This window comes from Piliocolobus tephrosceles, chromosome 8, assembly GCF_002776525.5.
Source record: "Piliocolobus tephrosceles isolate RC106 chromosome 8, ASM277652v3, whole genome shotgun sequence".
Taxonomy (NCBI): domain Eukaryota; kingdom Metazoa; phylum Chordata; class Mammalia; order Primates; family Cercopithecidae; genus Piliocolobus; species Piliocolobus tephrosceles.
Window position 1 is genome coordinate 8,793,745 of NC_045441.1, and position 15,954 is coordinate 8,809,698.

Consider the following 15,954-nt stretch of genomic DNA (forward strand, 5'->3'; position numbering starts at 1 on the left):
GTATATGCCCAATACCCGAAGACATCATTCAACCACAGAGACATATGCATGTATATATTCACTGAATGACTATTCACAATAGCAAAGACATGGAATCAACCTAAATGCCCATCAACAATAGACTGGATAAAGAAAATGTAGTACATCTATACCACGGAATACTATGCAGCCATAAAAAAAGAATGAGATCATGTCTTTGCAGCAACATGGATGGAGTTGGAGGCCATTATCCTAAGCAAACCAACACATGAACAGAAAACCAAACATCACATGTTCTCACTTATAAGGGGAGCTAAACATTGAGTACCCATGAACACAAAAAAGGGAACAACAGACACCAGGGACTGCTTGAGGGTAGAGGGTGGAGAAGGGTGGGGTATCAAAAAAGTACCTATTGGGTACTATGCTTATTAGCTGGGTAAGGAAATAATAAGTACACCAAACCCCTGTGACATGCAATTGATCTACAGAACAAACCTGCACATGTTCCCCTTAAGCTAAAATATAAGTTAAAATAAAATTCTTGTTAAATCTCTGCCTGAATGTCTTTATTGAAAATCTGGGAGAAAATAAAATGTTAGTAGTACATAACTTTAATTTTTATACTTTTTGTATCTTACAAATTTTCTACAATGAGTACACATGACTTATATAAACAGAGAAAAGCAATCATTATCTTAAAAATAACTATCCAGTAACTGCTACAATCTCCTGAGTCCAGACAATCTAGAGCAGAAGGGTAGAGTGAGGAAAATACACACAGTATAAAAAACATGTAACAAAATCAAAACCTGAAACAAAGATCAACATCCAATAAATGCTTCCGAATAAATGGAGAGTAGATAAGAGCATGGGCTTTCATCTCAGACAAATCTGGATTTTAATCCCAACACTGCCATTTACCAGTTAGCCAATACTGAGCTAGTTACTCTGAAGAGTTCGGTTTTCTCATTTGTACAAATAGGATTTTACTTTCCATCTCACTGAGTTGTGATGAGAATCATATGCAACAGCATATGAAGAGGCTAGCAAAAGGTAAGTACTTAACAAGCGTTCCAACATTCTCATGATGACATGAATAACCCTGTACATACAATATAGGAACTTGATAAATACACAGTACAGTTAATAGCTGAGGGCAGAGACATGGTTGGGAAGAGAGAGAATGCAACATGGGCAGAGTGAGGGGGGATTCCCACAATTTTCTAAGACAGAAAAGTGAGGGAATCAGTAGTTACTGGAAAGAACAGGCAATGCCTGACTGGATAGAAAAAGATTCTATGCCTTTGTCAAATTTCACAAACATGACATAAGCCTATACTGTGGGATGTTCACACTATGTCCCTTTAGTGCCGGTTAGGGTACTTCAGGCTGCAAGTAACCAAATACAACCAAAATTGTCTTACACAATAAGGGCGTAATTATCTCATATAACAAGAAGCTCAGGATTAAGGAAATTTCAACAATTTCACAATGGCAACAAAAACTATGTTTCTTCTACCTTTCCACCATTCCTGTGTTCCGAGTTCCAATATGGCTGCTAACATCCATATGTCTTCCCTGCACATCTCTTTAAAACCTACAAAAAGATTTCCCAAAGCACCTTGGAAAATTTCCTGTCCCATCTCCATTGGCCAGAACCACCTCTCATGGGACTGCCTCTTGTGAAGCACACAAAGGGCAGATACCAAATGGTTCCATTAGGAGACCCAGAAGATGGACGATCCAGGACAGAGACATGAAGGGCAGAAGAGGGCCCGGGGATGTGTGTCCCTGAGCTGGACTACAGGGAAGGAGTTTTGGTCAGGGGAAGAAAAGCCTCATTTCCTGTCAGTCACTGGTGGAATGACTAAAGATGCTAATGGACTCAACCAAAAAAATGGCCGGAGGCGTGAGACAGAAGAACAAGAAAAGGTGTGCAGGTGCACTCCGTCCACAGCGCTGTAGAAGGAGACATTCCCAGTCCCACGATCCAGGTAAACCCCCACTCGGTGGAGAGCTGGCTCTTGCTGGGTGGGAGTTCCAGGGAAGCCTGTCAAGGGCCAATAGCCAGCAGCACTCCAATAAATCGCCCAGATGCCCACATCTGGGGACATTGTTGAACGATCAGTAATTCCCATGACATCCTCCCGACACACCCCAACAGCAACCTCCAGATTATCTCTTCTCTCAACTTCCCAGTAATGTTTCCCTGAGGTGAAAACGTTTTTTCCCAGAACACAGGGTAAGTGCTGAAATCTCTCTACATAAGCAGTCTTCTGAGGAATTCTCCATCCAGCGAAGTAGTTCCATGCTGTAGAAAATACTGGCCAAGAACTGGCTGATGCTGCATTTTTCACGTATCTCCCTTCCTGGGAGAAGACGAGTTTGGGATGAGCTGTGTCTTCAGCTAGGTTTACAGCCACTGTGGGGAAAACGAGAGCTGAGATAAGTAGCGCAGCAGCTTATCATCAACCCTTCCCCAGAAATGCCCATCTCTTCCAGCATCAGTTTCATCTTGCTCCTCCTAACAAGCACCCATGACTCCTCACTGCTGCCCAACTGATCCTCAGCCAGGCCTAGCAGGCCACAGCATGGCCTTTAGCAACCTGAAGTCCTCATTTCCCTTCTGCTCTAAAAGACTAAGCCCTAGGCCGGGCGCAGTGACTCATGCCTGTAATCCCAGCACTTTGGGAGGCTGAGGCGGGCAGATTCCTTGAGGTCACGAGTTTGAGATCAGCCTGGCCAACATGGCGAAACCCTCTCTCTATTGAAAATACCAAAAAAAAACCAACAACAACAACAACAACAAAAACTGGCCCGGTGTGATGGTGGGCACCTGTAATCCCAGTTACTCGGGAGGTTGAGGCAGGAGACTCACTTGAACCCAGGAGGCGGAGGTTGCAGTGAGCTGAGATCATGCCACTGCACTCTAGGTGACAGAGCAAGATTCTATCTTAAAAAAAAAAAAAAAAAAAAAAAAAAGACTAACCTCTAGAAACTGGGGATCTAATTATTTCATGATCCAAGTTTTCACAATCAGCCTAAAATTTGGAGAGATATTAACAAATTCTCTTATGTTGAATCAAAACTAGAACCAAAGCTGCTGACTAGCTGGTTCTTTGGTTAGATACACACAGATGTCACATACAACAGAAAAACAAGGTCTCTTCAGGGGTTCCAGTTGTTTATGGGACATCTCTACAAATCTCCCCACAAATCATTCAAAACTGAGCTAATTATCTTTCTTACTCCCCCTTCTATACTCTCAGAACTAATCCATTTCACCTGCAGACATCTTGCCTTCTACGTTCTCTCAGATGTCAGAGTCACCTCCACCTGAACATCATGCTGTGAAATCTTTATTTGCGACTCTTTTTCCTCTAACCCTCAATAGCTAGTCAGTCACCAAGTCCTATCAATTCTACCTCTGCAATTTGTCACTCAGGTTCTTTTCCTCCCCTCCACTCCCATTGCCACTGCTTTTACTCCAATCTCCAGCATCACTCAATGTGTTAACAACGTCCTCCCTGGCCTCCCTGAATCCAAATTCCCTTCCCTCCGACTCTCCATCTCTCTTAAGTTTGAGGACTTTTTTTAAAAATCAGGAATGTATGCTAGAGTTTGACAAATGCTTTTCCTGCTTCAACTGAGACAATCACATGGTTTTCCTTTTTTTTTTTTTTTTTTTTACTTTAATGATATAAATTACATCGATTTTCAAGTATTAAACCAACTATGCTTTTCTGGGATAAATCTCATATATTGTGATTATTATACATTATCCTTTTTGTATACCAAAGGATATATAAATTCGTTGTGATTAATACATATTATCCTTTTAATATATTGTTGGATTCAATTTGCTAAAGTTTTCTTAGAATTTAGGTATCTATGTTCATGAGAGACACTGATCTGTAATTCTTTTCTCTTGTAACATCTTTGTCAGATTTTGGTATCACAGTAATACAGGCCTCACAGAAAGAACTGGGAAATATTCCCTCTTCATGAATTTTCAGTAAGAGTTCTTGAAGAATTGGCATTTATTTCTTAACTATTTGGTGAAATGTTTCACCAAGAAAGCCATCTGGGGGCCAGGCGCCGTGGCTCACACCTATAATCCCAACACTTTGGGAGGCCGAGGCAGCAGATTATGAGGTCAGGAGTTCAAGACCAGCCTGACCAACATGGTGAAACCCCATCTCTACTAAAAAAAAAAAAATACAAAAATTAGCCAGGCATGATGGCATGCACCTGTAGTCCCAGCTACTCAGGAGGCTGAGGCAGGAGAACTGTTTGAACCTGGGAGGTGGAGGTTGCAGTAAGCTGAGATTGCACCACTGCACCCCAGCCTGGGTGACAGAGCAAGACTGTCAAAAACAAAGAAAAAAGAAAGAAGGCGAGAGAGAGAAAGAAAAGAAAAAACGAATGCCATTTGGAAGGTTTCTAACAGCAATTTCTTTCATAGAAATAAGATTATTCCAGTTATCTCTATCTTCATGAGTCAGCTTTTGTAATTTGTGTCTTTTAAGGACTTAGTCCATTTCATCTGTGTTGTCAAGTTTATTGGCAAAAGTTGCTCCTAATATTCTATTATCTTTTTAATATCTGTAGAATCTGTAATGATATCCATTTCTCGTTTCTGACATGAGTGTGTTTTCTTTTTTTCTGATCATTTTGATTAAAGGTATATCAATTTTACTGAAATTCTCAAAGGACCAGCTTTTGGTTTCATTGGTTTCTGTTGGCTTTCTGTATTTTACTGCAATGACTTCTGCTCTGATTTTTTAATATTTCCATTCTTCTGTTTACTTTGGGCTTTACTTGTTCCTTTCTCTAGTGTCTTAAGGTAGAAGCTGAGGTCACTGATTTGAGAAGTTTCTTCTTTCCAATATAGCACTATACACTTTTTTTTAAGTACTGCTTTAGCTGCATCCCACAAATTCTGGTATGTGGTCTTTTCCTTTTCATTACATTCAAACTACTTCCTAATTTGCCTTTTGATTTCTTCTTTAATTCAAGGGTTACTAAAAAGTCTATTATTTAGATTCTTGACATTTGGGGGGGGGTTCCAAGGATATTTTGATACTGATTTCTATCAATTCCATTGTGATCAGAGAACATACTCTGTATGAATTGAATCCTTTGAATTTGACACTTGCTTTACAGCCAGCTTAGTCTATCTTGGAAAATGTTTCACATACACTGAAAAAAACATGTAGTACATATCTGTTGGGTAGACTGTTCTATAAATAATGGGATCAAGTTGATTGATAATGTTATTCAAGTCTACTATATCCCTGCTGATTTACTGCCTACTCTAAAATTTACTAAGTTATTGAAAACTCCAAAAGTAATTGTGAATTTGTCTATTTCTCCTTGCAACTCTATTAGTTTTTGCTTAATATAGTTGAAGCACTGTTAAGTTCATAAATGTTTAGAACTTACATCCTCTTGACAAACTGACCCCTTTATCATTAGGATATAACATTCTTTATCTCTGGTAATATCCTTTGCTCAGAAATCTTTGACACTAATATACCCACTCCAGATCTATTAACATATCTTTTTCCATTCTTTTGCTTTAAACATATATGGTTCTTCATATTTAATGTGTTTCTTTTCCAGTATACAGTTGGGTCTTACTTTTTTTTTTTAGCCAATCCAACCAACTTCTGCCTTTTGATTAGAGCATTCAGACCATTTATAGTTAATGTGATTATTAGTATAAGACTTGTGTCTATTATTTTGCTGTTTTCTCTTTGCCCTATATGCTCTTTTCTTCATCTGCCTTATTTTTATTAATCATTTTTTATAATTCCACTTTATTTCCTTTATTGATTAGCTACAATTCTCTTATTTTAGTGGTTTAAGGTTTATAGTATCATATGGCAGATGTGCCTGACAGCAATAACTCAAGCATACCCTGAGAATGACCCTATGGTCTAAGCAGAATGCGTGTTCAGACTTCCAAGATAAGGGAAGTGGGAGTGGCCAACTCAGAGATCTGCTCCTTTTCTAGGAAGGACATCTGAACATCTGAACCTCTGGCCCATTCTTGGAATGCAGGCTGTACAGAGGATCAAGGCCTTTGTTCCGGGTTAAATGGAGGTTGTTAGGAGGAGGCTGCTAAGTGAAAATGCTATATAATCTGCATGCTTTTTACAAACAGTAGTAATTGGTTTTCGTGTCCAGCCCACTGCTCCTGGACCACCCAGCATATAAGTCCTCAATAAACCCTGTGTCTCCTTCACTGGCTCCAGGTTTCTTCCACCTCTCAGACACAGTGCCATCCCTACTGAAATCAATAGGGGTCTAGCACAACAATTAGCCCAGCAGGAGGTCAGAGAAAATTCCACTTGAGTGCCAAGACAATGGGATCAGGGGAGGGGAAATCCACGAGGGAAATCCTGGGCTGGCTGTCTACGTGTATGGGGGGCCCGATAGCCACTATCCTTGATGGGAGGGGCCCACCAGGTGAGTATGGGGATATCCCCGAAATGCCAAAAGAGCTGGAAGAACTGCTGCAGGGGGTAGATCCAACTAAGGGAAAGTCAAATGCCCAAGCTGTGGCAGCTGCAGTTGGCTGGCCACTCCTGACTGCTTAGAGCAGCCCCCAAGGCTGACCTTGTGGCACAGGCAAGGGTTCGCCAGTTACAAGATGAGCTGCAACTAGAGAGATACTAGCTCAGGCTGAAGTGTTGGAGAACTTACTGTCCCACCTGTGGGAACAGGATGACAAAATGGAGACACTGGTTTGTTGAGTAGCCTGTTTGAAGGGTCACTGACTGCCACATGGACTTAGAACTATCATGACTAAATTGTCCTGGGACCCCGTGGAGAGATCTAGTGGCGAGGAGATGAGGACTGGGATGAGTCCATAGAGGTTCCCATCCTCTCAGCATGTCTGATGGTCACCACCAAGATAAAAGAAGACCAACCACACCCACAGCGGGTAGCCCTAGAAGACTTGCCTGCACCTGAAAGAAGGCAGAACACCACAATGCAGGATTATACCGCTGTGAAATTGGTGAAGCTGGGAAATAAGCTCAGACAGAGTGGGAGAGAGTCAATCCACCCTCCCTGGGATTTTACACTCTCCCAGTTAGTAGAAATGGATTTTGAATGTTCCCGACGCAGATAATGGTAAATGTTTGAGGTGATGAATATGCTAATTACCCTGATTCGACCATTACGCATTATATACAAGTACTGAAACATCATACTGTACCTCCTAAATATGTACAATTATTATGTGGCAACTAAAAAAAAGAAAAGATTTCTCAGGTCAGTTCTTGCACTCCATGGGGGAAGGGCCAAGAATGGAATATACAGGTCACACCTATTTTACATCCTACTCCTCAACCCCCTGTACTTCTAAAATAACGAATCCCAGTCTTCCTTGTGCAAGGGGACAATTATCCCCTTATAGAACATTATAATACCCCCCACTGTCTTACTCTGGCCACTTGCAAAGCATCACAGAGGGCCCAATTCACTTGGTATTATAAACCAGGCCCAGGGGTGGTGCTCTCAGAATGACACAACTTCCTGTTTCTTACTAAATGGCTTCCCCTTTCTTGTACCCACTAAACATCTCACCTGTTGCCCATAGATAGGGTGCAGCAAACCGCTTCACCAGCTGGGTGCACATGGTGACCTTTTTCCAGAACACAACAGACTATTGGGTCTGCAGAGAGCTGACCCTCTCCTCCACAATGGACCTGCCATGGCACATCCACGCTGCTAACTTGAGCACCTGGAGCCATGTCTATAGTCGGCATGATGAGCCTCACTCACTTCCCTTCAGCACCACCACCACGTTATGCAGTGAGTTTCCCACCATCAATGAGACAAGATGACATATTTTCCACCTGGTATGGGAGAAGGTTAATGCTACCCCAGCTGTGGGGTATGCTGAACACGATGGACAAGGGTGAGTGACAAGAGTGCAGACACAGGTAGTACGTCACGCACCCTTACGTACTGAAAGAAATGGTAATAACATGTCACAAGCTAAACCCATAATATGGATGGCTACCCCCACAGCAATGCAACCAGTCCCTTCAAATAGCCAGTAATATGTGGCTAGGGTGGCACAGTGACTGTCTCCATGTGGGGGCCCATGCTCTCCCCTTGGGGATGGCTACAGGTAGACGGCAACCACAGCTGGCCTTACTTACCCTATAATTGGGCTGGTAGGTGCACCTGGGGTCATCCTCACCTGCCGGACACATTGTGTCCCACTGAGACACCATTCCTACGAACTGGGAGAGTGTAAAAGCCAGGCGCTTCGAGAAGTGTGCATTCTGGTGGTTCTACCCCTTGGTCATTTTTGCCCCAAAGTGGCAACAATAGGCACACGGCTGCAAGTTGGAGACCTCGCTAAACATACGGCTGCAGCCTTCAAGGATACCTGCGCCATGCCATTACCTTCTCACTGGGCAACTGTGTAAAATCGCATGGTCCTGGATATCTTAACTGCTGCCCCGGCTGGAAGGTGCACATTAATTAAAATCAAATGTTGTGTATATATCCCTATTACTCCCACATTATAACCGGGGCTATGTGAACCCTAGAAACCCATATTTCAGCTATAGAATCTCTATCTTACCAACTTCCAAGTGCTTGGAAAAGCTTTCTGTAGAGTATGATTGGACTATGCTTGTCATTGTCTTTTGTTGCTGTAGTTTCTAAAGCTGCTGCAGCATCTGGCAGCAATGCTCCTGCACACACCTTGCCCCGGGGGAAGTTGCAGAGAATGACGTGATACGAATGTGGGGGCCATTCGAGGGTATGCTGGACTGCAGTGCATGGCAGACACACCTGACAGCAGTAACTCCAGCACACCCTGAGAATAATCCCATGGTCTAAGAAGACTGTGTGTTCAGGGTTCTGAGGTAAGGAATCCAGGAGTGGCCAATCCAGAAATGCACTCCTTATCTATAAAGGCCATGTGAACTCCTGGTCCATTCCTTGCAAGCAGAGGCTATACAGGGAATCGAGGCCCTTTCTTTTCGGTAAAATGGAGGGTCCCAGGTGGAGACTGCTAAATGAAAATGCTATGTATCACCTGCATGCTTTTTACAAATAGTAGTGGTTTGTTTTCCTGTCCAGCCAGCCATTCCTGGACTGCCCTGCATGTAGGTCTTCAATAAACCCCATGTCTCATTCACTATTCCAGATCTCCTTCGGCCTTTCAGACATGGTGCCATCCTTAATGAAGTCAGTAGGGGACTGGCACAAGTATACACCCTTCAAGTGATATTACATCACTTCACATATTAGAACTGTATCACAGTACACTTTCATCTCTCCTCTCCCAATCTTCACTGTCAACGCATTTTACTTTTAAATATGTTATAAACTCCAAAATACATCATTTTTTGTCTGTTGAAATAGTCAATTATTATTAGTCAGGGTTCTCCAAAGAAACAGAACCAAAAGGATATATATGTCTGTGTGTGTCTGTGTGTGGTGGGTGGGTGCATGTGTGCACACGTGTACGTGTGCACCTATCAGTTTTCTGGGTTTTCTTTTGAGATGGGGTCACGCTGTCGCCCAGGAGTGCAGTGATGCAATCACAGCTCACTGCGGCCTCAACCTCCTGGGCTTAAGCCATCCTCCTTCTGTGGCCTCCCAAGTAACTGGGACTACAGGCACACACTCAGCTAATTATTTTATTTTTTGTAGAGACACGGTCTATGTTGCCCAGGCTGGCCTCGAACTCCTGGCCTCAAGTAATCCTCCTAACTCAGCCTCCCAAAGCGCTGGGATTACAGATGTGAGCCACCACACCCAGCCAGTGTATGAGATTTAATATAAGGAACTGGCTTATGCGATCATTGCTACCAACAAGTCCAAATCTGCTGTGTGAGTTAGCAGGTTCAAGACCCAGATAGAGCCAGTGTTCCAGTTTGAAGACCATTAGGCAGGAAAAGCCAATGCTGCAGGTGAAGTCCAAGGCAGTATGCTGTAGAACTCCATCTTGCTCAGGGAAAGGTCAGTCCCTTTTTTCTATTCAAGCCTTCAACTGATTAGATGAGGCTCACCCACATTATGAAGGGCAATCTACACAGGCCTATTGACTTAAATGCTAATCTTATCCAAAATCACCCTCACAAAAACACGCAAAATAATTTTTGACCAATATCTGGGCACTCTGTGGCCCAGTCAAGTTGATGTATAAACTTACCATCGCAATTCCTTTTTAAAGGAATAAATAATGACAATAATATATATTTATTCATGTCATTACCATCTCTAGTGCTCTTTTATTCCTTTGTGTAGAGTGATTTCCATCTGGCATTTTCCTTCTGTCTGAAGGACTTCCTTTAACATTTCTTGAAGTGTCAGTCTGCTGTAAACTCTTTCTTTTAAGCTTTAGTTTATCTCAAAACTTATTTACTGCACCTTTGTTTCTGAAGGGTATTTTTTGCCAGGTCTAGAACTCTAGGTTAACAGTTTTTTCTTTCAGGACTTTATAAAGAGTTTGCTCACTTGCATTGTTTCCAATGAGAAGTGTAATGTCAACTTTGCCTTTGTTCCACTGCAAGTAACTGTCCTTTCTCCTGGTCGCATTTAAGATTTTCTTTTTATCACTGGTTTCAAGCAAGTTATGATGAGCCTTGGCGTATTTTTCTTCATATTTCTCATACTTAGGGTTTGTTGGGCATCTTGGATCTGTGGACTTCGTTTTTATTATATTCAGAAAATCTTTGGTCATTATTTTTTAAAGTATTTTTCCTATTCCATCCCCAACCCCACTCCTCTCTTTCAGGGACTCCAATCACCATAGATAATAAGGCTGCATAAAGTTGTCCCACAGGTCACTAATGCTCTTTGTGTTTTTGTAAATTCTTTTATTCCGTGTATGTTTCATTTTTTGTAGTTTCCATTGCTGTCTTCAAGTTCACCAATTTTTTCTTTTATAATATTTAATCAACTATTAATCCCATCCAGTGCATTCTTCACCTTAATCACCACATTTTTCATCTTTAAAACTTTGATCTGGTCTCTATATACCTCTTTACAGAATACACTTATAATAAATGTTTTAATGTCCTTCCATGCTTATTCTAACATCTGTATCAATTCTAGGTCAGTTTCAGTTGGTCATTTTCCTCCATTATGGGTCACTGCTTTCCTGTCTTTTTGCATGCATGATAATATTTGACTGGATGCCAGACATTGTGAATTTATATTGTTAGGTGCTCTTTTTTTGTTTATTTCTACCAATTTTCTAGGGCTTTATCCTGGGATGCAATTAAGTTACTTGGAAAGAGTCTGACCCCTTTGGGTCTTGCTTTCATGATTTGTAAGGTGGGTGTGGAGCAGTATCCAGTCAAGGGCTAAACATTCTCTGCTAATGAGGCAAGATTTTCCTGAGTACGCTACTCAGTGCCCATGAACTACGAGTTTTCTGGTCTGGCTGATAGGAACCGGCACTGTTCCTGGCCCTGTGTGAGCACCAGGAACCATTCCCTCTCATCGTTTTAGAAGCTTCTATCTCCAGCCTTGAGTAGATTTTCACAGGCATGTGCTGATCAGAACTCTGCCGAACACCTAGGAAGTTCCTCCACAGATGGCCAGGGTTCTCTCTCTGTCCGGCTTTCTCCTCTCCAGGACACTGCCCAGTACTTTGCGAACTCTCACTACTTTGTTCTCCGTGAACTCCCAGTTCTATTCCTCAACTCAGCAAGTCTCCCTGGCTCTACCTCAGTTACCCCAGCCTTACATGGTCTGGAAACTCCCTCAGGCAGAGGGTAGGGCAATCATAGGTTGACCTCATTTGTTTCACGTTTCTCAGGAATCACCGTCCTTCACTGCCTGATGTCTGGTGCTTTGAAAACTGTTGTTTCACATATTGTGCCTGTTTTATTTTTATTTTAGTTGCTGCAGACAAGAAAACAACTCCTGTTTATTTACTCCATTTTGGCTAGAAGTGAACATCTACAACATGGTTCTTTTTTTTTTTTTTTTTTTGAGACAGAGTCTCACTTTATCGCCCAGGCTGGAGTGCAATGAATACAATCTCAGCTCACTGCAACCTCCACCTCCCGGGTTCAAGCGATTCTCCTGGCTCAGCCTCCCGAGTAGCTGGGATTACAGGTACACACCACCATGCCCAGCTAATTTTTGTATTTTAGTAGAGACAGGGTTTCACCATGTTGGGCAGGCTGGTCTCGAACTCCTGACCTCAAATGATCCACCTGCCTTGACCTCCCAAAGTGCTGGGATGACAGGCACGCACCACCATGCCTGGCCTACAACATGGTTCTTAATCTAACATGTGCACATGAGAATCGCCAGCACAGCTTCTAGAGCATGTGCATGCCTTGGTGCGTCCCTGGAGATCCAATGGGTTTATTTTCAGTCTGTCTTACACTCTTCTTCTCAACCTCAACCTCTATCTTTCCTCAGAATACACCTTGTTCTTCAGCCTCATTGGATACCCACCCCTCCGTTTCCTCCACACCTTAGCTCATGCTGCCTCTGCGTGAAACAGTCATCCCCATTTTCCACCTGCCAAACTCCTACTAATCCCTCAAATCTCAAAACTGTCACCTCTGCTGTGAAAACTTTCCCATCTCACCCCCAACAGAGCCCTTCCTCTGGACTTCTGTAACATTTTATTCCTCCTGCCAGCAAACACTGGCTCCTACTATATCACAGTGAGTGCCGTGTGTCTGTCTCTCCAATGTGCTTATGAACTCATGAAGAACTGAACAGGTCTCTTTCTTTTTGTATCACTAGCACCTCATAATGGTGTGTTAAATGTTTCTTGAATGAAGTGTATACCCACTTATTAACCACCTTTCCTGACACTCTATTAGCTGCATGCTGTTTCCTCCTTCCTCTTCAGACTTCTCTCTTTATTCTCTTACTTGAAAGATTTCTAAGGAGCCCCAAGTCCTCCTAGAAATTCTGCTCACCTTGGAACTGCTTTAGCATTTCCTTCATCAGTGGTATCTGGCACACTGTCTTCACCTTTACAGCTTCAAGGGAATAATTCATATCCTGGATCTCACTCCTAAGAAGGTAGAGAAGACGGCTCTTAGGGGACAACTAGGGTAGCCAAGACCCCCACTCCCAGTCAAACGTTCTTAGCCCAAAGTGCAGATGTCTTTTGTTCCCATTCCTCCTCACAGAAGCAATCGGGAGAATTTTTCCTCAGACCCCTTCTTAGGGTGTGCCCAGACTGACCTATGGAGCCTAGGCCTTGTTTCCCTTCTGCTCAGCCTGTATCTTTACCATGCCACCCAGGTCCCCATAAGAGAACAGGAGCACATACCTGGTCAACACTTCTTTTGGATTCTGTGAAAAGAAGGAAGACATAAGCAAGTTACGAACCTTCTCCTGGAGACCTGGGACACAACTGTGTGAGCAGGTATTTTCTGACAGCTGCTTTTGCTCATGTCACATATGATCTCCTGCTGCCAAAGCCAACGGATTGACAGAATCTGGTCCTTTCTTTCATGTGGCCCCTCTGCACTATTCGACAATGCTGCCCGTACCCCTACTCTTTCTCCTTTGGCATCACGACATGAACTGGCTCCTGGCTTCCCGCCAGCCTCCCCAACTAGTCTCAATCACAGAGCCTGCTCCTTTGCCTGCCTTTTGGTAGGTCCTCAGCAGCTCCAGCTTTGAGCTTCCGCTCTTCTCTTTCCCATTGTTTTACAAGATGGCTTTTAAATTATAATCGCAAGGGATATTTTATCATGTCCAAGTCCAAAGAATGTTTTCTACAGGTGAATTTTACTAAACTTTACGGAACTGAAAATACCCTAAGTTGTAGCAGAGAAGAGAAAAATAGAAATTTTCCCAACTGATTTTTCAGAGACTATTATAACCTTGTTCCTTAAGCCATGAAATGAAATAGTAGAAAAAAGAAAATATAGACTCGTTTTACTTAAAGACACAGATGCAAAAATTCTAAGTATCATATCAGGTAACCAACGGCAACATGTACTTAAAAAATAGAGCTCCTCCAAAAACTTGTAACTCAGCCTAATCAAGAGAAAAACAGACCAATTCCAACAGGGGGGCATTCTACAAAATACCTGACCAGCACTCCTCAAAACTGTCAAGATCATCAAAAACCAGAAAAGTCTCAGCAAATGTCACAGCCAAGAGGCACCTAAGGAGAGACAATGGCAACCAAATGTCATCTGGTATCCTAGGCGCGGTTCTGGAAAATAAAATGAACACTAGGTAAAAACTGAGGAAATGGAAATAACCTATGAACTCTAGTTAGTAAACTGTATCACTGGTTCATTAATTGTAACAAATGAACCGTATTAACACTAGATGTTGACGATAGGAGAAACGGGGGGAAGAGGTATGTGGGAACTCTGTCCCATCTTCTTTTCTGTAAACCTAAACTGTTCATTTAAAAAAAAGAAAATGGTTAATTACCACATGAAAAGTGCTCAATCTCACTAGTTATCAGGAAAATAGCTTTATCTAGATGGGTGCAGTGGCTCATGCCTGTAATCCCAGCACTTTGGGAGGCTGAGGTTGGGGGATCACTTGAGGTCAGGAGTTCAAGACCAGTCTGGCCAACAAGATGAAACCCCATCTCTACTAAAAATACAAAAATTAGACAGGCCTGATGGCGGGTGTCTGTAATCCCAGCTACTCGGGAGGCTGAGGCACAAGAAATGCTTGAACCTGGGGGGCGGAAGTTGCAGTAAGCCAAGATGGTACCACTGCACTCCAGTCTGGTTTACAGAGAGAGCAAGACCCTGTCTAAAAAAAGAAAAAAAAAAAAGAAAATAGCTTTATTTATATATACATATATATACACATACACACACACACACACACACACACACACACACACATATATATCCATATACCTTTAGGAAGAGGGAAGGGGTGTTGACTGAGGGCAGGAGATGACATTTTGCACCTTTCAGGATGGCTAAAATTAAAGAACTGACAAATCTAAGTATTGGTGAGGATACAGAGCAACTGGAACTCTAACTTTACACACTGGTAACAATAGTGTAAACCGGAACAATCACTTTGTACCAGTTTGAAAATGGTTTGGAATCATCTACTAAAGCTGAACACAGATGTATGTCCTATGACCAGGAATTGTTCTCACAGGTATACAACTAATAGAAACGTATACAAATGTGCACCCAAAAAGATATGTTCTCACATATTCCTGTGTTTTAATAACAACAGAAACATAAATCATCCAAATTTTCCTCAAAAGAAATGAATAATACGCTTTGGTATGTTAATAAAATGGAATACGACAGTACTATACAGCAGGCACTACTGACATTTTGGGCTGGATAAGTCTTTGCTGGGAGTTGAAGACAGGCATGTCCTGTGCATTATAGAATGTTTGGCAGCATCCTATACACAAGAGATGCTGGTAGTAACCACCCTTGAGTACTGACAACCAAAAATGTCTCTATATAATATCAGATTTTGCCCTCGGAGGGAGCAAAATCACCCTGATTCAAAACACTGGTGTAGAGCAATGAAAACAAATACCTACTGTACGGATTCATCTCACAAATGTAATGTGAGCAAAAGAAGCCAGTACAAAATAGAGCATCCTGAAACATACTCACTCAAAAATAAACACAAGTGCCAGGCGTGGTGGCTCACGCATGCAATCCCAGCACTTTGCGAAGCCAAGGCAGGCAGATCACTCGAGGTCAGGAGTTCGAGACCAGTCTGGCCAACATGGCAAAACCCCGTCTCTACCAAAAATACAAAAATTAGCCAGGTGTGGTGGCACATGCCTGCAAATCCCAGCAGAATCACTTGAACCCAGGAGGCAGAGGTTGCAGTGAGCCAAGATCGTTCCACTGCACTCCAGCCTCGGCAACACAGCAACACTCCATCTCAAAAAAAAAAAAGGTAAAAAAAAAAAACAAGAGTGTGAGAAGTCCAGAGGGAGGCTACCCTTTGAGGAGAAGGGAAGAAGTACCGACTGGGGACATGAGGAAG

At 42.5% G+C, this 15,954-nt stretch overlaps 1 protein-coding gene across 1 annotated transcript in view; it reads right to left on the reverse strand.

Moving 5' to 3' along the window:
• Positions 1 to 522: 522 nt before the first annotated feature.
• Positions 523 to 15,954, reverse strand: part of TRIM4 (tripartite motif containing 4) — a 29,065-nt gene continuing 13,633 nt past the window's right edge. Inside the window, exons 4-6 of the mRNA XM_023197213.2 lie at positions 13,274 to 13,296; positions 12,915 to 13,012; positions 523 to 2,404 (exon numbers count right to left, since the gene is read on the reverse strand). Of these exons, the coding sequence (XP_023052981.1) occupies positions 1,821 to 2,404; positions 12,915 to 13,012; positions 13,274 to 13,296 (705 nt within the window). The 3' untranslated portion in view covers positions 523 to 1,820. The remainder of the gene's footprint in view (positions 2,405 to 12,914; positions 13,013 to 13,273; positions 13,297 to 15,954) is intronic.